Source organism: Scleropages formosus, chromosome 3 (genome assembly GCF_900964775.1).
Source record: "Scleropages formosus chromosome 3, fSclFor1.1, whole genome shotgun sequence".
In the NCBI taxonomy this organism is placed as follows: domain Eukaryota; kingdom Metazoa; phylum Chordata; class Actinopteri; order Osteoglossiformes; family Osteoglossidae; genus Scleropages; species Scleropages formosus.
In genome coordinates, this window is record NC_041808.1 from 20,005,871 (window position 1) to 20,028,439 (window position 22,569).

A 22,569-nucleotide genomic window follows, 5' to 3' on the forward strand; every position below is an offset into this window, starting at 1 on the left:
TATGCTGTGTTATGCATATTGTTTTTGTAAGTTTTCTTTTGTTTTTTTAAGTATCTCTCCATCTCATTGTTAGGTCTTATGTAAGATGAGAAATCATTGTGATACTTTTAGATATTTTCTGGGTCACTGTTACTGTTTGCACACTACATGCTTATATTTTAAATATAAATAAAGAATTAATAATGAGATCACTCTGGGGAAAAGAGGATATCTCGCCCCTGAAACAGGGTCTTAGCAATAAGGTGTACTACTGATTTACATTTTTTTTCTATTAGTTCTCTGATGGAAGCACTCTGTCCGCCTCTGCGGAAACGTCTTTCTGCGTTCACTGGACTCTGTTCTGTCATAGTCACACCGATTGCAATGAAAAGGCTTGAAATGGAATAAGGCTGGGAGTGGACTTCACACACATCTCGGACCTTCCTAGTATGTCACTGTTCAAGGACAGAAATGGTCATGTACTGTTTTGTTTTTGGTTTATTTTTAATAATAAATTAATTAATTAAACTGCAAGTCCTGCTTCGACCTCTTGTTTATTTTTTGTTACGTGGACGTCTTGGACGTTGAGGTTGCGCTGCTAGCACTTGGGTTCTTCTCAGTTGCGGAGCTTTTGTGATCTCAGTGAAGAGGACCTCAGACTTTGGCCCGTCTCCTCTACAAGTATCTATTATTAACTAGATTCACCTCTGCGAGAGATACTCTTTTTGTCAGGACTGCCAGTTTCTTCTCTGTTCTAATCAATTTTTTCCTGTTTACTTCACGATCATCAAAATCCAAACTGCTGAATCCAAAAAATGTGAAGCCGTGCTTCTGTGCCTTTCGACAGCTTGGTAGGTTAACAACTGACGTTTTTTGAATATGACCATTAGAATGAGAGCAAAAGGTGCTGCCTTCTCATCGGCAGTGATTTTAAGAAACATGAAATATTTGAAAAATATAATTAAATGATCATTTCTTAAATGTATTGTCAATAACAAGCAAAAGAAAACATTTGTACCTGTTGATATTCCTTGCATTATTGCGAAATATCAGCGGCAGGTGGCTGGAGCGTGATTCCCGGCTGTTGATCATTACCCAGACGTGGACCCAGGGATCTATAATCAGTTGAGGGGACCTTGGAACGGTTATTAGCTGTTCGGGGAGCTTCGTGCATGGGGGAAGATGGAGTCTGGAAAGGTACGTTAATTTGTCTGCTTGGGGACATTAAGCCCTTTTCTGAGAAATGGGCAGGAAATCCTAGGGATTAGGTTTTAAAGAAAAGCCAGCAGTGACAATTGCATCTCTAGACCTGATAGAGGATCTATCTAGGCACAAATTGTTTCAAAGTCATGGGAATTAAAAAAAAAAAAAAAAAAAAAAAACAAAAAAAACAGATTAGTGTCTTTAAAATTTATTCCAGAGTTATTAGATTTCCGGAAATTTCAGTGAAGGGGCACGGTACTGGTGCTGGTTTAAATAGTCACATTTTGTCCAAATATTTTTGGAGCTCTTAGTTATTGTTATTATCACTGCTATTATTAATGGAAAGAATATTTCAAATTAACAGTGTTTAGGAACAGGTTACATGCGCAACATGAACGGTGCCTCCAGTAAAGACAAACTGGGAGATTTTATTTAAATCTCGTGCTCTTGGGATTCAGAATGATGCAACGGACATGAATGATATTTTTGAATGAGATGTCCACGTCCACAACGGGCAGTCACGTCACTCCTCTCGCTGCTCTACTCGCCCTCCGCATCTACGCTCTGTCCTCCTTTCCCTGTTCCAGGGATTCACGCTTATCCACCTCCATTGTCTCTGCACTCTTTCCATGACACTGCAATGTTTGTTTTCTGGTTTATATCTGTGCCCTTTCGAAATGTTTAAATAGGCAAAGTGATTCGGGAAATGAACCCAACTAAAAGATTAAATAACCTTTCGCTTGGCATTTGAGCTTACAACGATTTCACAACAAGCTTAGGTATTAAACTACCATGCCCACTGCTGACCCTCTGTAAGCAGAGCAGCTCCTCTGGGCTGAGAGAGGCTGACAAGTGGCAGTCTGAGTAAAGCATGCTTCACTTCTAATATAGTATAACATGGTGCCTGTGCAATATGACAAAAATGCGTTCAGATCAGTGACGACTCTGCACAGCCACACGGATGTGCAAAGGGGAAGTTGTCTGGTACCCTGATGGCCATGTGGGTGCTCGTGTCCTGCAGGAACTCTCCGGTACGCTGGCGCTGGCGGTCTTCACAGCGGTGCTCGGATCCCTGCAGTATGGCTATAGCCTCGGTGTCATCAATGCACCACAGAAGGTGAGTCTTCCCCTGCCCCCCCCCACATCCTGCACACGTGTGCGCGCATACGGCAGACACGCCATCTGTTCAGTCGGCGTGGGAAACACTGGATGCAATAACATGAGGCCTGAAGACAGCTGAGCCTTTGGGCTAGGAAACATAACAAATACACATGCATGAAAGTCATATTACTTGTAGTTTTCTCGAATTTTATAGTACAAGAGAGTTGAGAGATGCTCTGTGTGCTTCAGCTATACACAAGAGCATTGGCATGACCGTGGCTCTGTTTTTAGAGATGCTGAAAGGTTTTTTAAGGTAAGAGATCTTTTTTGGGGGGGTCCCAGGTGATAGAGAGACATTACAGCCGTGCCCTGGGAGTCCTGCAGGAGAATGTGATCGGCGCCAGCAACGTGACCGAGGAGGTGCCCCACTCCAGCGTGGTGATGTATTGGTCCCTGTCCGTGGCCATCTTCTCTGTCGGCGGCATGCTCTCCTCCTTCCTCGTGGGCTTTGTGGGTGATCTCCGAGGAAGGTGATTAACACACTGCACTCGTGACCCGTGTGCCTTCTACCTTTCTGTTTGCGTTGAAGATAACCCTATCCAGATTTAAACAGTTCCTAGTGTTTCCCAAACTGCTGACTTCAGCATCCATTCAAAAGGATGCCTATCTATTAGAGCTGTTCACTTCAAGTGCCAGCTACAGTTCAGCGTTCTGGTTGTGTTCCCCTAAACATCTACATCCCCAGCTATTCCAACAACAATCAGTCACTTAAATATTACACCAGCGCTGAACCAAATGTGGGCAAAATAACGAACCAGAGCAGGATGAATAAAAGCAGACAGAGAGTGTTGGGTTGCAGGGTAACTTGGAGGCACAGAGCCCTCATTTATTAGCCAGTACTTGAATAACGTCCTTTGTGTTCTTGGCTCTACGTGAGTAGGACCTTTCATTCTCCGGCTGGTAAGGAGACATAGTGGAGCTCTCGAGTCACAGCCAGAGTATTGCTCACTCTTCTCCAAACCATCAGTGACAGCATTTTCCCTTCTGCAGGGTAAAGGGCATGCTGGCTGTGAATGTCCTGGCCATTGGTGCAGGCCTTCTCATGGGCCTATCCAGCTTAGGAAAGCCGCACATCATGGTCATCAGCGGTCGGGCCCTGATGGGCTTCTACTGTGGTGAGAAGGAACTTCTCTACTGGAATTAGTGGACTGTATTTGGTGATGCATTTTCACTGGAGCAATGAAAAGGTTTCTGCTGTTAGTCGATGCTAGATGCTTTGCAGGAAGACGTCTAAAGACAGACGAGGCATTGGACATGGTGGTACAGACTTTGTGGTTGAAGCATGTCCAGGGCTAGTGGAGTCTGTTCCATGTTGATGACTACATCACTTGCCTGTTGAAAGTGTTTCCGTGATGCTGCTGGTGAAAGTGGTGTTGGAGCTGGGCTTGGGTAATATTCCTTCTGAATCACACACCTAAACTCTGTCCTTTGCCACCCAAGGCTTGTCCTCGGGTCTAGTGCCCATGTACGTTGGGGAGATTGCACCGGTGGCATACCGTGGTGCCCTGGGCGCCCTGCACCAGCTGGCCATCGTCACAGGGATCCTGATTAGTCAGGTGAGGGAAACAATGGCCAGATGAATCAACTTCTCTAATACTCTTAGACACCTTCAGTCTATGTAATATTCATGGCTGCTGATGATATAACTTTTCATAAAATCCCTGGACAAGGAGGAAGACCTTGAGCAAATACAGATTTATAAGCACACAACTTCAGTGGGACTTTATTTATGCTTTATTATTTTGATGTGACTGTTCCCTCCTAGTTCACATACTCTCCTTTATCCAGCGCTCATTGGGTGTTAGATGCCGTGTTATTGAACTAAAAAGTGAATTTGCCCACTGTGAAATTCAGGACATTTTTACAATAAGTCATTTGTTCATTATAAGGGCAATATCAACTTGAGAAACTGGACGTATACAGAATGTTCCCGTTTCATTTAAAAAATGAAAAAACAACTATCTCATAGCTTTTTCAGACTGTCGAAACCAGAAGGTTGCTTTATGTTCTCAACAAAACATGTTTATGTAGGATTAAATTCACAGGTACATCGGTCAATAAAGAGACGAACCTATTGTCTTCTGCTTTCCGGCAGACTGACAGCCACAGACTGTCGATGTCGATGACCTTGATGTTGTGTCCGTACCACAGATCGTTGGCCTGGACTTCCTGCTGGGGAACGATACCTGGTGGCCAGTGCTGCTGGGTCTTTCCGGCGCTCCTGCTGTGCTGCAAAGCCTGCTGCTGCCCCTGTGCCCAGAGAGCCCACGTTACCTCTACATAAAACTGGGCAAGGAGGAGGAGGCGCGCAAATGTAGGCTGGTGTCCTCACTGGGGCCTCCTGCGTGTCAGCAGAGCCCGGGAGATGGGTGGACAGACACTTTTGGCCGACTTTGACAGTAGTCAGCTCTCCGTCCATCTAGCATTTCCATTTCCTACAGCTGTGTAAATTAACATGCTTTTTTATTTATCCGTCTGCTCGAGGCACCGGGCGGTTAACGTCATACGTGATGAGCAACGGCACATTTTTAACGCCCGTGCCTTTTTGGACCGTGTTCTCTCCTTTATGTTCACTTCAGGGACCGTACTCATAAGTACGTTGTCAAAAATGCTCACATGTACAACTGAACCTGCACATTTAAGAATATATATTTTAGGTTTTCTTCACGTTTAAGTTTCAAGTTTATTGTCATAGGTACAAGTACCATGTACAAGTATCATGAAATTCTTCTTGAATGCTTCTCCACAGACTATGAACAAAACAATAGAAATACTGCACAAAAACAGAACAATAACAATGACAATGAGTAATGCTAAAAAAACAATAGCAATAAATAACGGTAACAATAACAAGAATAAATAACGGTAGTCAGCCAGAGAACTCAGAGCATGAGAATGCTTAAGTGACAATGTAATCTACCAATGTGCTTGGAAGGAGCAGCTCAACTCTAGTTACTAAAGGTGGCACATTGGTGAGTGTTGTGAGTGTTTAATATGTTATTACAACAAATGTGTACTAAAATAGCTATGCACTGTATGTCCCAACTGTTTAACTAAAACAGCAGCAGTTATAGGACCTCACAGGACAGGGCGAGACCCCCAGAGACACAGACCCCGACCCTGATGTTAAGAGGGCAATGACTGTATAGGGTGACTTGCCCAGACATGACGAGCTGCAATCCAGTAGTCTTAGTGTACATTTTAAACAGCATCCCATTAACACATGACATTCAAGTGTCACATTCTTATTTGTGCCAGATAGCGTGCAGCCTTGAACTTGCATTCTAAGCAGAGCAGAACAGCAGGAGAACATTTACTTGAACATTTAATTGCTAATTACGAACGCGGTCGTTAATAATACGCACGCTTGTACCTCGTGTCACGAACTGAGCTCATTACTTGAGGTGCGAGTGCAATAACCCAGCCAGTCGCATGGCGGGTGTCTGCTTTCACGACAGCGTTCCCGGTATTGGTTTCGCAGGTCTGAAAAGGTTCCGTGGCGAGTGTGACCCCTCCAAGGAAATGGCAGAGATGAAGAAAGAGAAGGAGGAGGCGATGAAGGAGGAAAAGGTGTCCATCATGACGCTGCTGGGCTCCTCCACCTACCGGCACCAGCTCTTTGTAGCCCTTATGATGCACCTGTCCCAGCAGTTCTCGGGGATCAACGCTGTGAGGCCGTGTTCTTTTGTTCCTTTGTTCTTCCTATCACTAAATTGCACTTTTATTGCTTCTGCCTTATTTAATCCAACAATAATGTTTGTTTCCTTTTCCAGATTTTTTATTACTCAACCAGCATCTTTTATGATGCTGGTGTCACTGAACCGGTCTACGCCACCATTGGAGTGGGAGCAATAAATACCATTTTCACTATGGTGTCGGTAAGGGACCCTTGTGCTCAAGTCCAATAATAACTGGAGAGGAATGAATCTCTTAGTAACCAGTCTCACTGTTTCTCCTGGGACACACTAAGCATCCATTCGGAAACTATAACTGGATCCGTGCACTAACACATATTGTTGTTTCCTTAAAAAAAAAATGAGTCTTCTAAAAAAAAATAAATCATTACTTTTTAAAATCACACCATTTATGCACTGTTCAGTATAATGTGCTATAGTTGGTTAATCACTTTCTCCTGGATTGATGATTTCCGCATAACAGAAGGCAGTTGAAAAAGGCCCTTTGATTTGGAGGTTGATGTAAGTGGTCATATAACACTGCTGGCATGATGCAAATCTGGGTGTATGAGTTGGTACTGGCTGTGATAAGCGCTATCTGAAAGCCTGTGCTGTGCCATGCATTAAAACCCTGGCCTGCCGGCAGCATTATCACGGGAACAAAACTGCGTTTACCTCCCAGGTCAAGGACAGGCATCCCCAGATCACCTGATCACCGTGTGCAGTGGGATGCAGACGCTCAGTGTGCGTGCCCAGAATAGACACAGATTCACCTCTTGATCAGCATGGGCTACCTAGCAATGCAGTCAAAATGTGCGGAGTCCCAGTCATTGCATTAAACTCTTGCTATTGATACAATTGTGAAACTGATGTTTTAACTGTAAACAATTCAATGATACTTTTTTTTTAAACTGATACTGTGTGTGTTTTCCTATACATTGAGGGGACGTCCCAAAAAGGACAGTTAACCTTGGAAAAAAAAAATACACTAAATTCTCTTTTTAAGGTTCATTAAACTTAGAGTGCATAAAAATGTTTGATACATAGTTCCGTATGTTTTTCAGTTTCATTGTTCCGTAATTAGGAATGATTTATTGCATTCAACTGAAATAATTGTGAAATCCCCACAAAACAGATGAAAACAAACATTTGTCTGTGTGTGCGTGTGTCTCAGGTGATGCTGGTAGATCGAGCTGGCCGACGCACTCTGACCTTGGTTGGACTGAGCGGCATGTGTTGCTGCATGGTGGCCATGTCCATCAGCCTCGTCTACTTGGTACATCTCGCGGCCATTCGCTTTACACCTGCCTTTCGGATGCTGAAAGGAGGCGATCTGAGCATCCTGAGGACTGCCAGTCTCCCGTCTAGATCATATGAAACCCAGCTCGCTGGTCGCAACATGATCACTGAAACTGTTGTCCCTGCAGACTTCCTACGCCTGGATGAGCTACGTGAGCGTGACAGCCATCTTCCTGTTCGTGTCCTTCTTCGAGATAGGGCCAGGCCCCATCCCCTGGTTCATTGTGGCTGAACTGTTCAGCCAAGGGCCCCGGCCTGCAGCCATTGCGCTAGCCGGCTGCTGCAACTGGACCAGCAACTTCATCATTGGCATGGGGTTTCCCTATGTGCAGGTGAGGGACTCTACGGGGGGCTCATAGTGACACTAGAAATGCATGAACAAAACAGATGGACTAGTTACACATTGTTTTTCAGGTTACGGTAGATGAAATACAGTACATTAAATGTTTTTAAAGTGACAGCACCACTGGCTATTTTTTAACTTTGATCAAAGCAGCTGGTTCATAAACACTCCCAAATACCAAGAGAGAGCAAAGATTCATGACTTATCCTTTGATTTATGCCTCCTCTTCCATGGGTTCCAGGCTGTGTGCCAAAGCTACGTCTTTATCATCTTCGCGGTGCTTCTCTTTGGATTCGCGGTCTTTACATACTGCCGGGTGCCAGAAACCAAGGGCAAGACATTTGAGGAAATTGCAGCAGAGTTCCAGCGCAGACGCCGCCCCGCGCATCCCATGGCTGCTGTCTCCACCGAACTTGAGCAACTCAGATCTGCATCGGATGCCTGAGGGTTCTTAAGGAGATCAAGATTGCATGGATTCACCTGGTGCCACAGAATTCCTTGGTTTGGTATATTTATTGCATCCCTGCCAAACTTTGTAAAAAAATTTATTTCGATGTTCCTCAGGTGTTCTTCTTGTGCAGATGCAGATGAAACAGGGTTGTAAGAGCCATTAAAGGTAATCACATGTATCTATACACTTTAGGTACTTCTTCATGTTGAATTATGTTGTGTTGACTTCTTGGTGCCTTTATTAGACATTTTGAGCACCCCCAGCAAGGAGATTTATGCAACAAATTATAAAATCGGTGATGACAACAGCAAAGCAAGATTTTGCAGAGAAGTGTCCTCAGATTGTCGATGTTTGTTTCTGCAGAGCAAACAACACACTTGGATTTAGTTGAAAATGAAATGCAGTGAAACTGGAATGTTTATTATTTATATATTCTGTGTTCTATAATTTTAAAAATACTGTATGTAGCTAAGTGTTCTCTATTGCTGATGTCTATTAACTTATATAACACTTTACAGGAGATTATTATATAATTTATGCAAAATATTTTAACTGACTACAAAATGTTAGTCTGTTTATTGTAGGATATTTGACATGTCTGAAGAAAATATAGACAACAAAGCATGTCTGAATGTATTATATGGTATGAATTAATCTTTTTTTAAAAAAATGCTTCTTAGGGAATATTATCTAAATCTCCCAATATTACATTAATGTAGAGAGGTTTTATTATTATATGCAGTATTTGATCATTTTACATTTACATTTACATTTATTCATTTAGCAGATGCTTTTGTCCAAAGCGACGTACATCTCAGCAAAAGTACAATTTATGCATTACATTAAGAGAAAGAGACATAGCTGCAGACATGTGACTCAAATACACCTAGTTTGTTACCTACCACTTGCTGCGCCAATGTTCATCGTTTGAGTAGGTGCATAAAACACAGGATAGACAAACCCTGATACACTACCTTTTTTTTTTAATAATATAAGATACACAAACAATCACATACAATGCCGGAGTAGCGGCTGAATAAAGGCTTATTTTAAATAAGGCTTGAATAAGGCTCATTTTAAACTATTTATTTCATATTTCATAGGAAGCGACATAAAGGCTATGCTACTTATATACCATGTAATTTATGTATTACGTTAGTGTAACAGAGTTGAAGATTCAGTATTATATTCAGTTCAGTCTGTACTACATATATTTTGGATCTTTTACTTATGAAATGTTACTTTCTTGTATTACACCAAAATCAAGGCAGCTGCTAAACCTTGAGTTTTTAACTGAGATCTAAATCTTGTATTAAAATGTGCTGACTTTCTTTCAGAAATGCAGAATGAACCAAATAAAACCTAATATGAGAAGTGAATTGTTACTGTTTTCAGGATATTTCATATTTGAATGTGTTCAGTTAATGTCAGTTCTTCTCAAATCAGCTACTGTGAAAATGGTTAATCCAATCACAAGTTTAATACTGCTCATCATTCTATCAGTTGCATTAGGTTGCATAACACATTTTTAAAGAATTGCTTAGAATTATAAGCTTTATATGGTAATTTGGTGAAAATGTTTTTGTCAGCCGCAACCCTCAGTTCTCCATTTGGATAAAGCAAAGCTTCTCTGTTAATGTTTAACATATCTGGGATAACAGCAAACACACTTATCAGTCTCGTTCTCAGATTCCCTACGTAGGAACCCAATGAACTGAAGCTAATGTTAATGGACTGCCCTGTGACAGCTTTACTTTTCATTTTCTTCCATGTCACTTCCCACAGAAGCAAATTCATGTGCAAAAGGAATGTTGAGTAATATTGAGTCTGACTGACCATTTACATGAATGCATGTAAATTAATTTAAAAAACTGTAATTCAATTACAGAGCATTATTATAATATAGTAGAAAATATATGGAAATAAACATCAGTTTATACACTTTTTTGCTTTGCAACTATAAAGCTACTTAATAATTTTGCGAAAGCAATTATTTCCACATTTTTAAAGCAAAAGATAAGATGCAAAAAGGAAAAACAATTAAATACACCAGGTCACATAGCGAGGCTCATTAATTCCATAGCATCACCAAATTAAGCAAACTCCTGTTGTAAGGGGGGGCCGAGGTACCATTATTTCTTGAAATCAAGAAAAAAAATTGAATATATTTCTAACAAAATTTATTCTTTTCAGCTTAAACTATATTTTACACACACACACACACACACACTTTCTGAACCGTTTGTCCCATATGGGGTTTCAGGGAACCGGAGCCTAACTCAGGGCGTAAGGCCGGGGGGAGGGGACACACCCAGGATGGGAGGCCAGTCCGTCACAGGCACCCCAAGTGGGACTCGAACCCCAGACCCACCGGAGAGCAGGACCCGGTCCAACCCACTGTGCCACCGCACCCCCCTAGCTATAGTTTAGTCATATTTTATTTTATTTATTAATTATAAGAATCCACTTGCTTACTCAGAATTGTTCCATAGGTCTTGAGTCTATCCAAGAAGCATAGGTGAGACATGGTATACCATGGAAGGAGTAATTTTAATAACTTGGCTCACAGATGTTTATCATATAAAGAAATAACATTTTCAAGACCACTGCCCATGTCTTTCACCCTGCAAAGTTGGTCTGAATCTGCATTACCATGAATTAGAGGCCTGTGCAGTGTTAGTAGCAAATGTTTCACCCCACGTTCTGCTGTACTACCCGGCTTAATCAAGGTACTTACTGTGAATTGCTCCAGTAAAAATGACTCAGATGTATAGATGAGTAAATAATTGTAAGTAGCTCCATATGGTAAGTTGCTTCGTGGAAAAGCATCAGATAAATGAATTAATAACGATAGTACTCAATCTGCTACTTCACTTTTTATGTTGCTGTGCTCCTGAAAAGGGCTGAGTGAGTATGTGATCCGTAGACGATTTTACTCTGAACAAATGCAAAAGCAAAATTCTTACAAACGTTTAGCTAAAAGGTGTTTTTGTTGAGGGTAGGTTTTATTCAGAAAAAGAAGTTCAGTCAATAGAAATTTCGTTTCACGTGTCATTAAGCAACCACATGGTGTTTGTACCTCGAAGGGAACAGTAAATTGTTCCGATAAAGTACCGTAAATCCAAATGCACTAGTACAGCTAAATAAAGGGTATGATTAAGTTGTTTTTACTGCAACCTTTCCATATTTTACATGAAAAAGTGAACTCGTTAAAGCATCAGTGTATGGAAGGATGGTGCTGGAAAGGTGAAATACTCCAAATTAGGGCACTTTCAACTACTACAAATGTTTGCAGCTCTTTGAATATTACAGTTTTGTAACAAATTAAAAGAAGTTTGTAGGTACTTGTTATATTTTCTACCTTAAAATGCTGTTTGACATCTCTCTGGTTGTGAGTCATCTAGCCAGGGTCTATTACTTCATACATTTAAACATTATAGGCTACTAATAAATTCACCTTTCCTACATGGTAGATATGTGAATGCATCCATATTTTCTAACACATTTGACTGTAATATTTGTGTTGTAATAGTACTGTCCCAAAAGATGCATGGATTACTTTTAACCATAATTATTTAATTGTACGCATGGAGATGACGTCGTCGTGTAGCGATGCCCAGGAAACGCGGCATAAGGTGGGAGAATTAAGCGTTTTTTTCTTTTTCTCCTAGCTGTCACACAGAAGCGAAGATAACAGAACTGCTGCGCCCTCCTGTTTATTTGCTGGGTTTATGCTTTGTCACTTTTATCTTAATTCAGCTCGGCTACTGCTGCACTGCTTCCAGCGCCGCTTTACTTAATTTATTCCATCAACGCCGCTCGTAGCTCAGCTGTATCCGCCCACTTCCGCGCTACCCTCAACGTCACAAGTAACCCATACACCGGAAGCCGCCAGGACGGATGGGAAATTCTCCGGTAGCCACGCCCTTTGCAAAGCGGTGCTGCAGTAAGATCGGGAGCGCATGCGCACTCCGCGTTCTCTTTTTGTTGAAAGGTAAGTGTTGTATGGCGCGTGCAGCTCTCCGCATTGAACAAAACACACACTTTAGCGCTATTTTATAGGTGTAGCTGTCTGAAGCGGCAGCGTGTACCTCCGGCCGGTCGAGTTCTGTGTAAACGTGTGTATTTCTGGGCTGGTGTAGCCTAGGGCGCCGAGCTGTTGGTTTTGTGTCCTGCTCCTGGCCTTTTCGGCCCAGTGTGAGTGACTGAGTGCGGGCACTCGCACGCGCCGTGAGCGCGCAACGTGCCTGTATGTCCGTCGCGCGCCGTGCTTACGGAGGAAGACGGCTTTGCCGGGCAGCAGGTATGTGAAAGTTGTGGTTGGCAGTTCCGAGCTGAGGTGGGCTGTGTGTGTTGAACTGAAGCGCTGTTCGTTAGTCAGTGAGCTGAGATTATTTTGTGTGTGTGTGTGTGTGTGTGTGTGTGTGTGTGTGTGTGTGTGTGTGTGTGTGACGAAAGCCAGCCAGGCAGGGGCAGGGTCGTTGGACACGAGCACTGACACACACAGTGAGTGAGTCTCCCCGCACGTTACCCTGCTGCTGCAGCCTGCGAGCTGATGCTGCTGAGGGTTCGTGTTTGCAGTCCTCAGTACTAGGTAGGTGCGCGTTCTGGGCTAGAATGAATCAATGATTCAACTCGGACGACGAGGCTGAAGCCAGGACGCGGATGCAGGCGCGTGTCTGCGTTTCACGGCGGCTTTCTTGAGCTCGGCGTGTCGGCGGGCCGTGAATCACATGGGAGGCGGCCGGTGCGGTGGCGCGCGCTCCCTTCGCGCGGCCTCACTCACTGCATCTTGGCGGCTTGTCACGGTTGAGCGCCCCACACGCCGGCAGATGGTTACCTGTGATAAGCGCTCCGTCCGTGCACTCGCCGTCTTTGATCTGCACACGCACGGTTCTCCTAGAACAGTTGCGTTGGGGGGTCTGTGTGTGTCGGGTGACTGACTGACTGACTGGCAGGAGAAATCCGGGGCCCAAGTGTGATAGCTGTGCACAGGGCTTGAGGTGCCAGACGGTCCCATTGGCAGCACATGATCATCATGAAAACTTGCTGAGCAGGCAGTGTTTCACGTAGCTCGGGCTCGTGTTGTTGTGCTATTCGTTCATTGTTCCCCACCCTGTCATCGGGTTTAGTACTATGTTAACACGGGTCACAAGATGTCCACCCTCGGTGCCCGTCCAAACCGCGGTGCCCTCATCATACTCGGTAAATGTCAGAATTTCATTCATGGAACATGGAATGAAAGAATCGAGAGCTTCGTAAGTGTGTTGAGTATTTGGCCGACATTCAATCAGCAGAGTGGCAGTCTAGATCGTGAAGTGGAAATTAACTTTTGTGTCTCTTTGTTGACTTGTGTTGGAAAGTGTTCTGTTCCAAATACCTAATTTGGCACAGTTCGTGGCATGGTAGCAAGGTACTTACCCTAAATTGCTCCAGTAACATTAGTTTACCCGTTTGTACTGCTGGGTAAGTCACTTTGGAGAAAAGCATCAGCTGAATGAATAAATTTTAAATGTAATTTCACCTATGTGCTGTTCAAGTCTACCCTAAGTATTTTGGAGTTTGATGTTAGTTTGAGTTGTTGACTGTGTTGAGCAACTTGGCTTTTATTGACAGAAACCCTCAAGTTTGACCATCATGGCTGATCCTGATATTGATTTCACGAGTGGAGACGCCGGGGCCTCTGCTACCTTCCCCGTGCAGTGCAGCGCGCTGCGCAAGAACGGCCATGTGGTCCTGAAGGGTCGCCCCTGCAAGATCGTAGAAATGTCTACTTCCAAGACTGGTAAACACGGTCATGCTAAGGTAAGTCACTGCTCTGCCTCGTGCTTTGAATTTTGTCGGTTAGCTTTGCACGTGTATTTTGGAGACATAGGCCTTCTACTAGGCATGAGTGGGTCAGTTGTCAAGCTCTGTCTGATGTTGTTACAGAAAAAGTGAAGGTTTATAGAAGACTGTCCTCTCTTCCAGGTTCACCTTGTGGGAATTGACATTTTTACTGGCAAGAAGAATGAAGATATTTGCCCTTCAACCCACAACATGGACGTTCCAAACATCAAGAGAAATGACTATCAGGTGAGGGGCATTCCTGGAACACCAAACATTTAGATGTCACGCGATGTTGGAGATCTGAGGTTATAGGTCTTGTAACAAGGAGATTTTCTGAAATGGAAGTTCTACTTCTCTGCTTTTTAATTGTCTATGTCATCCTTTTTGAGCTTGATGTCAAGGCTGTATGCTTTTACAAGTGGTGGCAATTCAGAATGCACCAATGTCAGAAGTCCCCCTACCCCACACTGAAACTGAAGTTTTTGGCTTACATTTATTCATTTAGCTGATGCCTTTCTCCAGCGTGACTTAGTGTTTCAAACCTGTGACCTTTGGGTCTAAAGACAGCAGCTCTACTCACTAAGTGAGCCTACTACAGTCCCAGGTGGGGTTCTGGTTCTGGGAGGGAAGGAGCTCTGCATTTTTGACAAGGCTGCTAACGAAGGAGCCTTTCACTGTTTTTCACATGACACTTCATTGTGTACCTGCCACCCGATAGCAAATGCCACTGCCCTTGGTGATAATACACAAAATCACCTGAGAGAAGAGAGGCTTTATTTCAACTATATACAGCTGGTACAGTACACAGTGGAAACGAAACAATGTTGCTACATAAAACAGAGTCTAGGCAGACTACATAAAGTGCACGCGTGCAAGACCTGTGTCAACAGCCCTAGACATTCCAGCAATTTACTAAAACAGAATAGTAGGCACAACTTGGTTCTTGGATTTTGCGACTTAACCCTTTTCCAAGAATGTTGTATGTATTTGTCAAACATATCAATATTTACAATATGTAAAATTTGAGTTTTGGCACAAAAAAAATGGATTCTTGGTTGAAGTTTATTCATGAGTTATGTTACATTTTTAACATTTGGTACTGCACTATACTTGGAGTTTTAAGGATGATGTTTGAAATTGTTACTATTTGTTTACTAGTTGACACCTTAGCTCATGGGGATAAGTTATTCAAGTCAAATGGTGTTTACAGGGTTGCAGAATATCAACTAACTGATCAGTCTAGCATGAAATATTGCTACACCCAGCACAGTCAATCTCGTATGTTTTATGTGGCAACAGCATTCATGATGTCAGACCTAACGGGTCTTTCGATGCAGTTATATTTTATTGCTTTGGCTTTCAGTTCCCTGCCAGCTTGTGTCTCAGCACTAATGTCCATTTCCTCCTTGCTGACTCGAATGATGTTACTCAAGGTTTTGGTACTTGGGGGTGGGGCGGAGGGTCTTTAGGCATGGTGTTTTATTTCTGCACTGTTTTTGGCACACAGGTGGCTTAGTAGTTCATGTGTAGAATAAAGACTATCATAATTGTGGACTATTTTTATTTCTGCTAATGTACACAATTTTCATTTAGCTAACATTTTTCTCCAAACTTACTTACAGTATTATTTATAAAGATTTACCAAATTTGTAAGCCAGGTAATTTTCCACAGTTTTAATGCAGAGTAAGTACAGTGAGCAAAGGTACTACAGCAGAAGGTGGGATTCAAACCTGTTTCCTTTGAGTGCAAGGTGGCAGCTTTAACTACTGTGCTACCTGCTGCCCCTGCACCACCAGAACAGAACCCACACTTAGTATTATTTTTGTAGTTCAGGAAAGGTGTTACTATGTATTACCTTAGGCAAAACCAGTCATGAGGGGGGGGCGCGGTGGGTTGGACTGGGTCCTGTTCTCCGGTGGGTCTGGGGTTCGAATCCCACTTGGGGTGCCTGCGACGGACTGGCGTTCCGTCCTGGGTGTGTCTCTCTCCCCCTCCAGCCTTACTCCCTATGTTGCCGGGTTAGGCTCCGGCTCCCCGCAACCCCATATGGGACAAGTGGTTCAGACTCTGTGTGTGTGTGTGTGTGTGTGTGTGTGTGTGTGTGTGTGTGTGAGAGAGAGAGAAACCATTCATACCACTTTCTTCAGAATGAATGGGTAAAAGTTAGGCTCAGAGGCTTGTTATATTTTCTGCCAACTAAATTTGATTTTTTTTTTTTTGTATGAAGCAGAGTTGCAGCCTGCTGCTTGTTAGTATTTATGTAATTAAAATTTCTTCTGTTTCCAGCTGATTGGCATCACAGATGGTTTCCTCTCCCTGATGAAGGACAACGGTGAAGTTCGTGAGGACCTCCGCCTGCCGGAGGGGGACCTGGGAAAGGAAATTGAGACCAAGTATGAGGCTGGCGAAGAGATGCTGGTGAGTGCGCTCTGCTGTAGCGGCCTTCTGCATACCTTGATCCTTTATTATACTGTAGCTGTGTGGAGAGTAATGCCGAAATACCAGCCACAATGTCAAGAGTTTATAGAACAGTAAAACTCCTTGTGTTTGCTGTGGGCTGCTGATGTACGTTCTGGTGTAAATTGATCTAATGCCACACCATGCTGTTAACATAGTTTACACACAGTGTAATCATTCAAATACAAACATGGTAATACAAATAAGATAACAGCAGGCAATCATCACTGGAGCAATAGTAACTTACATTGTTAGTCACAGTATGTATAACATGGTAATTTACATTTATTCATTTAGCAGATGCTTCTGTCCAAAGCGACATACATCTTAGCAAAAGTACAACTTATGCATTACACAGTGGCACAGCGAGTAGCGCTGCTGTCTCACAGTGCCTGGGTGGTGCAAGAGAACGTGGGTTCAATCCCCACCCAGTCTGTGTGGAGTTCGCATGTTCTCCCCATGTCTGTGTGGGTTTCCTCCGGGTGCTCCGGTTTCCTCCCACAGTCCAAAGATTCGCTGTTCAGGTTCCCCCATAGTGTGTGAGTGTCACGGAGTGAGTATGTTTCACTGATGTATGGATGAGTAACCCCTTGTAAGTAGTGTATCTCGCAGTGTAGTCACCTTGGTGAATAAGGTGTATGGGCTAGTAACACTACATAGTATCCCTTGTAAGTTGCTTTGGAAAAAAGCATCTGCTAAGTGAATAAATGTAAATGTACATTAAGAGGAGACATAGCTGCAAACATGAAAGGTGGTAATTAGGAAAAGGTGCCGAAATAGTGGTTTATAGACGTTAATATAAAAGGATAAATGGAATATGACTTGAGTATAAAGTGTATGTAAAAGCAAAATGTGAATTGGAGAGTACAGCACAGAGCAACAATGCTTTCTAGTGGGGTGGTCAATGACTTCCTAGAAGTAGGATTGTTTGACACAAGAACCATTTCTAGGTTTGAACCAATTGAAGTATAAATTGTCATTCAGTGGTATTTCTTTATTTAACCTGTCCGGTTGAAATTGATCGCTTTGAGTTGTTTGTGAGAAATTGATGGTTTTGGGTGTGAGTTTTCTGGACCAAATCCGGCATATAGTGCTGTTTCTCAGTGTTCACTTGAAAGAATGGTAATGCAAATTTGAGAAGAACCTTGATGCGAAATGAGCTGCATGGTTGTATGATGAAGGATATAACTCTTGGTTGGTCTTCTAAATCGTTTCTCTCTGTGCTGTGTTGCAGATCTCAGTGCTGTCTGCTATGGGGGAGGAGTGTGCCGTCGCCATCAAGGCCATGACCAAGTAAAGCAGAGAAGGCTGGTTGATCAGGCTGAGACAGAGCGCCACAAATCTTACATCTCAGTTATTGTCACCAAAGCTCTGGCCTTCACCAACAACCTTGAATTGTTTCCGTTGCGTTTTCCAAAACCGTGCTGGACTATTACAGCCCTCCTGTAGGGTGATTGGCATTCAGCCAGATCACTGAGGTTTATTTCTTCCCCCTTCCTTTTTGCGTTCAGCATGATGATCCAGCCACTTAAAATTCCTGAATGTTTTAAAGATAGATTATGAAATCCTTTTTACTGTTACACTCGTCATTGTGCATTCCTTTTGAGAGACATTTATTTTGACTTGAGAATTTAAATCAGCAGACACCTAAATTATTTCTCTGTCCCATTTCTGGGGACTGTACTTCTCACAGTGTGGTATATGGTATCTCTAGTGCCTGATCCATGGATGTGATGCCCTAGAATAAAAAAAAAAATACTCTATTTGCCATCCAAGCAGGCTTTGAGTTACTTGGCCAAGAAAACAAACCTCAGTGATTTGTCGGTGCCTGTCTGCCTTGCAGAAACAACTTGCAATGACGCGGGACCCAGTGGCCATGCACGATTACCTCTGTACGCGACGCCAAATCGGTGGCCGTCATTGGCAACCTTGCAACGCTGTTAAAGCCTGCAACATGTTTCATTAGTGAGTAGGCTTTTCCTGAATGTTGTGCTGATGCCTTGTGATGTGCTGTGGAGGGAATCTACCAGGGGTGAGGGCATTACCGTGACCTTTTGGTTTTTTCTCACTCGAGGCCTTTGTCACCAGAATGAAAATTAAAAAAAAAAAAAAAAGATAATAAAAAATGGAAAACATTTTTTTTTTTTTTTAGTTGCCGTTTCCTTTGTTTTTAGCATGAAGTGGTGGTAACTGGGTGAAGAGCCCTTCTCTGTCCCCTTTTTTTGAGCATACCTGACATCTGATGGTCTGGAATGGCAGTAATGTTTTTCTTTTTTTTTTTTTTTTTTTTTTTCTTCTCGGTAGGATATCTTAAGTGTGTGGGTTCTTGCTGTAAACAGGAAGAGAAGGCAGGAACAATACTAGGTTGAGGCAGTAAACAATGATAGCATGGTTTACATACAATTATTTAATAATGTTGTGTATTTTGGGTGGTGGGTCCTCTACAAAAAAAGACAATCTCCCTTGAACAGAAATAAGACACTGTTCTTTCTCTCTCTGATGTAGTTTAAAATGTTGGAAATGTGGGATTCTCAGATGTTGCACTTCCTGCAGGCCTCTGTACATATGGCACTAAGCTGTACAACTGCTTTTGGCTCTGATAGTCTGCTGGCTTTGTTGTAAGAGGATGACTGATCTTCACCACTATGAAGTTAAGCTGTCTTCCTGCCAGGGTTTCTGTCCATCCTGTTGAAATGGCACTGTTTCATTGGAAATGTTTGGCCTTCTGCAGACTTTTTTTTTTTTTTTTTTTTTTTTAATTATAAAAAAAAAACCTCCAAATTGCATCTTTGAGCACTGTAAACCAAACTGACATTTAGGCTGCTATTTTCAAAACCCTCAAGCGTTCTTACTCTGGTTTAGTAATGTAACGAATTAACTTGCATCCACACAAAGTGCTCGACAGGGTGTATTTTCATATTGGTGAAGAGGGATTCTTGGTGGCTGAGTTTGTAACTCTTGCCAGGTTCGAGCCCATCTAGGTGGACCATACTTTTTGTGTAGCCAAATAAAATGGGTTGAGTGTCTTATGTAAGTTGGAGGGAGGGTGTCCTGAGTTTGGTACTCTTAAGTTCTGTGATAAAACTAGCAGCAGGTGTTCCGGGACTGTAACGCAAAGTGTTGCACATATTCGTCTTTCTTCATATTTTTCTTTTATAATATAACTAATTGAGGTTATTTTTGAGTGCAAACGTTAGGAAACTCCTGGGTGGGCTTCCCCCCGGGTGCACTTGTTTGGAGCACATTACAGGCAGATTAACAAAATATCCAGCTGTATGATTAGGTGAGCACATATAAAAGTATTTCAATAAGAAACTAAAGTCTGTGCCCAGAAATCAACACAGTTGAGGATGTTTGTGTGTTTCCACAAACACTAGTTTGAACTACTACTTCTCATTTAATATACTAAATAGTGTTTTCAGAAAACCATACGTCTAAATTTTTCCTTTTCATGTGTTTTTGCAGTCTTAGGTGTTGTCTTCGCTGGTTTGTGTTCTACAGTGTGTTTGTGTTGCTGGCCTGTCACCACAGGATTTGCATCTGGCCTGGCAAATATTTTTTTAGCAGCAAATGCCCTTTAATCGCAAAACTCATTTTTGAGCCTTTTTGTATTCTTTCCATTCTTACTGTGACAAGTTTACAGGGTTAAAAACCAGGAGAGGTGGAGCACAATTAAGAATAACTCTTATGTCTTGTCATAGATTTATTTCTAGTGTAGGTCAGTTTGTTTTTGTGGTTGGAAATTTTACACGAGTCGTTTTACTCACCAGGTCTAGCAGCGTGCTCCTACAATTAGTTTTGATTAAGTGCATCTCATTTTGGGAGTTTCCTTCCAATTTGAACCTGAGTGATGTTATCAGACTGTATTCCAACACAGCTTGGTGAGGAGAAACTACTCTGTCCATATTTTTTCCTTGTTTTGGTTGATTTTTAGTGCACTAACTGTATATAGTGTTTAACACAGGTCTGTTTAATGTTTATGCAACCTGTCTTATGTTACATGTAATCAGTTTTTTTTTTTTTTAGTTCTTTTTGTTATCTAGTTCAAACAGTATTGCAGAAATATAACCAACTTTTGTTTTGATTTGGTTGACTCTTAAGCCCAGCTTTTGAATGAGTTTCTTGGTTGTTGATGCTTTTGGAAGGCTAATGGTATTGCTTATATTTCGGTCTCTTTGTATAGTGAAAGATTGAATATGTAACACAATTTTCATTCTGGAAGAGCAGGTTGTCTCAGGTTAACAGTATTTAATTAGGTGTAAATATTGCATTTGAAATCACTCGGGATTCATTTAGTGAAACAGCCATTAAACAATGGATAACTGTGGAGTAAAAAATAAAACGGAAGAAATATCTATTTTTGTTGGGACCATAGGATGACACTTACTGGGACCTCTACATGTTCACATTAAGGTCAGTGAATACCAGGCTGATCCTCAGCAGCACATGATGTTTTAGCTCCTGCTGTGACAGTAAATGCAGACATATGTATTTTACACGTCAGGCATCCTCTGATTCTTGCTCTGTCTTTCTGTCAAACACCCCAAATCCTTTGTGCTATTCAGCGTTGATCCTCGTCTGCCTCTGCAGTTATATTTTCAGATTCACTACTTTCCAGGTTTGGAGCTGATTGCATTGAAACCCAAGTAACAGCATCTAGAGTCCCAGAAAGGTCATCGTTGGTTCAAAAACGAGGTACTTTTGTTTCCATGAAGGATTTGTAGAATAGGGTTGTTCTCCAGAACGGTTGCAACCTTTTAACAAGTTGCACATTTGTTTTACACATTAAAGGTGGGATAGAAGAAAAAATTATCAGCAATAAACTTAATGGGGAAAAATTAGCATGCGCTTGTCTTTTATTACTGTAAAGATCACAATATATGCAACTAGATCTGTCCCTGTTAGAATTTTCACGTTGCTTCATCCACATTCAACCATTAAAATGTGCATTTATTTACTTGTTCTTAGACTGTTATTTCAGTATGTTTTATGATTCAGAAATGGCATCACTTAACTGATGGGGCACAAAGTCAGTACTTTAGCAAAAAAAAAAAAAAGCTAATTAAATCTGGTTTAAAGAAAAAAAAAAAACTCCCTGTGTTGGAGTCAGAGTATGTAGCTCTGGGAAATGGTGTACTTTTATCTTGTGTATAAAGCAGTACCATCCTGATTTTTTTTTTTTTTTTTTTTTTTTCTCCCCCCAGTCCACTTTGCAGACTTAAAAAATAATACACTGCTCCCCCATGGGTTTGTTCCTGTTCTCTGCTGGCTCTTCACCATACCCTAGGTTATGTGCTCCCTGAATGAGCATCAAACTCCAAATATGACTGAAGTTTCACCTGGCAAAGCAGCCAGAGGTTGCACCTCACATCAAGCAGCTGCTTCCAGTTCAGAGGTCCATTTGGGTTCATCTTTTATGAGAAGTTCAATGTCTTTTCAGGTCAGGCTCAGGCTGATGTCCACCAATGTGGTTTGTATGGAAGTTACTCCAGATTCACAGGGGCTCATGTATCCTGCCACTATTGGTACATAATGCATTTATTCCCTAATAAATAATTCCTTTTAACTCTTAATAAAGTTTCAGGCAGAACAGTATATGGTCTTCAGGAGAATGTATAGGAGTATTTCAGTCCCATGTTGATTTTGTGCTCTGAGCCCAACTGCTCTGCTGCCCTGCATGATGAAGACAATGCGCTAAAGGGAGGAGCAGGCCAGGCGCTGACTTGGGCCTCGGCCACAGACCTCATTCCTCTCATTAGTCTGGCAGGTGGCCCAAGGGCTCACTGAGATGGCTGAAGAACCATGTGAACTGGGTGAACTGAGGAGCTCAGGCTAGCTGTAGCAAGGTCACACTTCATAGCTACATTTAGAAATGTGCTCTTTTTGTCATGTGTTGCTTTTTTCCTTCAGTAACACATTGTTTTTGTGCCACAAGATTTTTTTTTTTTTCTTTGACATCAAATTTGAAGTATGGCAGAAATATTTTGACTAGTACAAACCAAGTTCCTGTGATATCTCACTTTCTTTTCCCTGATGCAACAAATGGTTGTGTTCCATGTTTATTTTTCCATGCTGTTGTAAACAGAACTATTAAGGAAGGGTGTCAGAAGTGCTCCAGCTGGCTTAAACTGCCTCCTTTTCCTGGGTCTTCATTCTTCTGGACCTGTCTGGA

General features: G+C 42.2%; 2 protein-coding genes across 3 annotated transcripts; both read left to right on the plus strand.

Moving 5' to 3' along the window:
• The first annotated feature begins 685 nt into the window (after positions 1-685).
• On the plus strand, positions 686-8,651 carry slc2a2 (solute carrier family 2 member 2). Its single transcript, XM_018753443.2, has 12 exons — positions 686-830; positions 1,033-1,176; positions 2,204-2,299; positions 2,626-2,813; positions 3,334-3,458; positions 3,784-3,899; positions 4,495-4,657; positions 5,825-6,012; positions 6,117-6,221; positions 7,192-7,293; positions 7,445-7,648; positions 7,901-8,651. The coding sequence occupies exons 2-12, from the start codon at positions 1,162-1,164 to the stop codon at positions 8,102-8,104; spliced, it is 1,506 nt and encodes a 501-aa protein (XP_018608959.1). The 5' UTR covers positions 686-830; positions 1,033-1,161; the 3' UTR covers positions 8,105-8,651.
• Positions 8,652-12,012: 3,361 nt separating this feature from the next.
• On the plus strand, positions 12,013-18,511 carry LOC108935202 (eukaryotic translation initiation factor 5A-1-like). Of its 2 annotated transcripts, none has more exons than XM_029250314.1 (5): positions 12,013-12,104; positions 13,727-13,915; positions 14,081-14,185; positions 16,227-16,358; positions 17,632-18,511. In XM_029250314.1, the coding sequence occupies exons 2-5, from the start codon at positions 13,748-13,750 to the stop codon at positions 17,692-17,694; spliced, it is 468 nt and encodes a 155-aa protein (XP_029106147.1). In that variant the 5' UTR covers positions 12,013-12,104; positions 13,727-13,747; the 3' UTR covers positions 17,695-18,511. The 2 variants fall into 2 exon arrangements, with proteins under 2 accessions (XP_029106147.1, XP_029106148.1); XM_029250315.1 differs by lacking the exon at positions 12,013-12,104 and adding an exon at positions 12,111-12,413.
• The last annotated feature ends 4,058 nt before the right edge of the window (positions 18,512-22,569 follow it).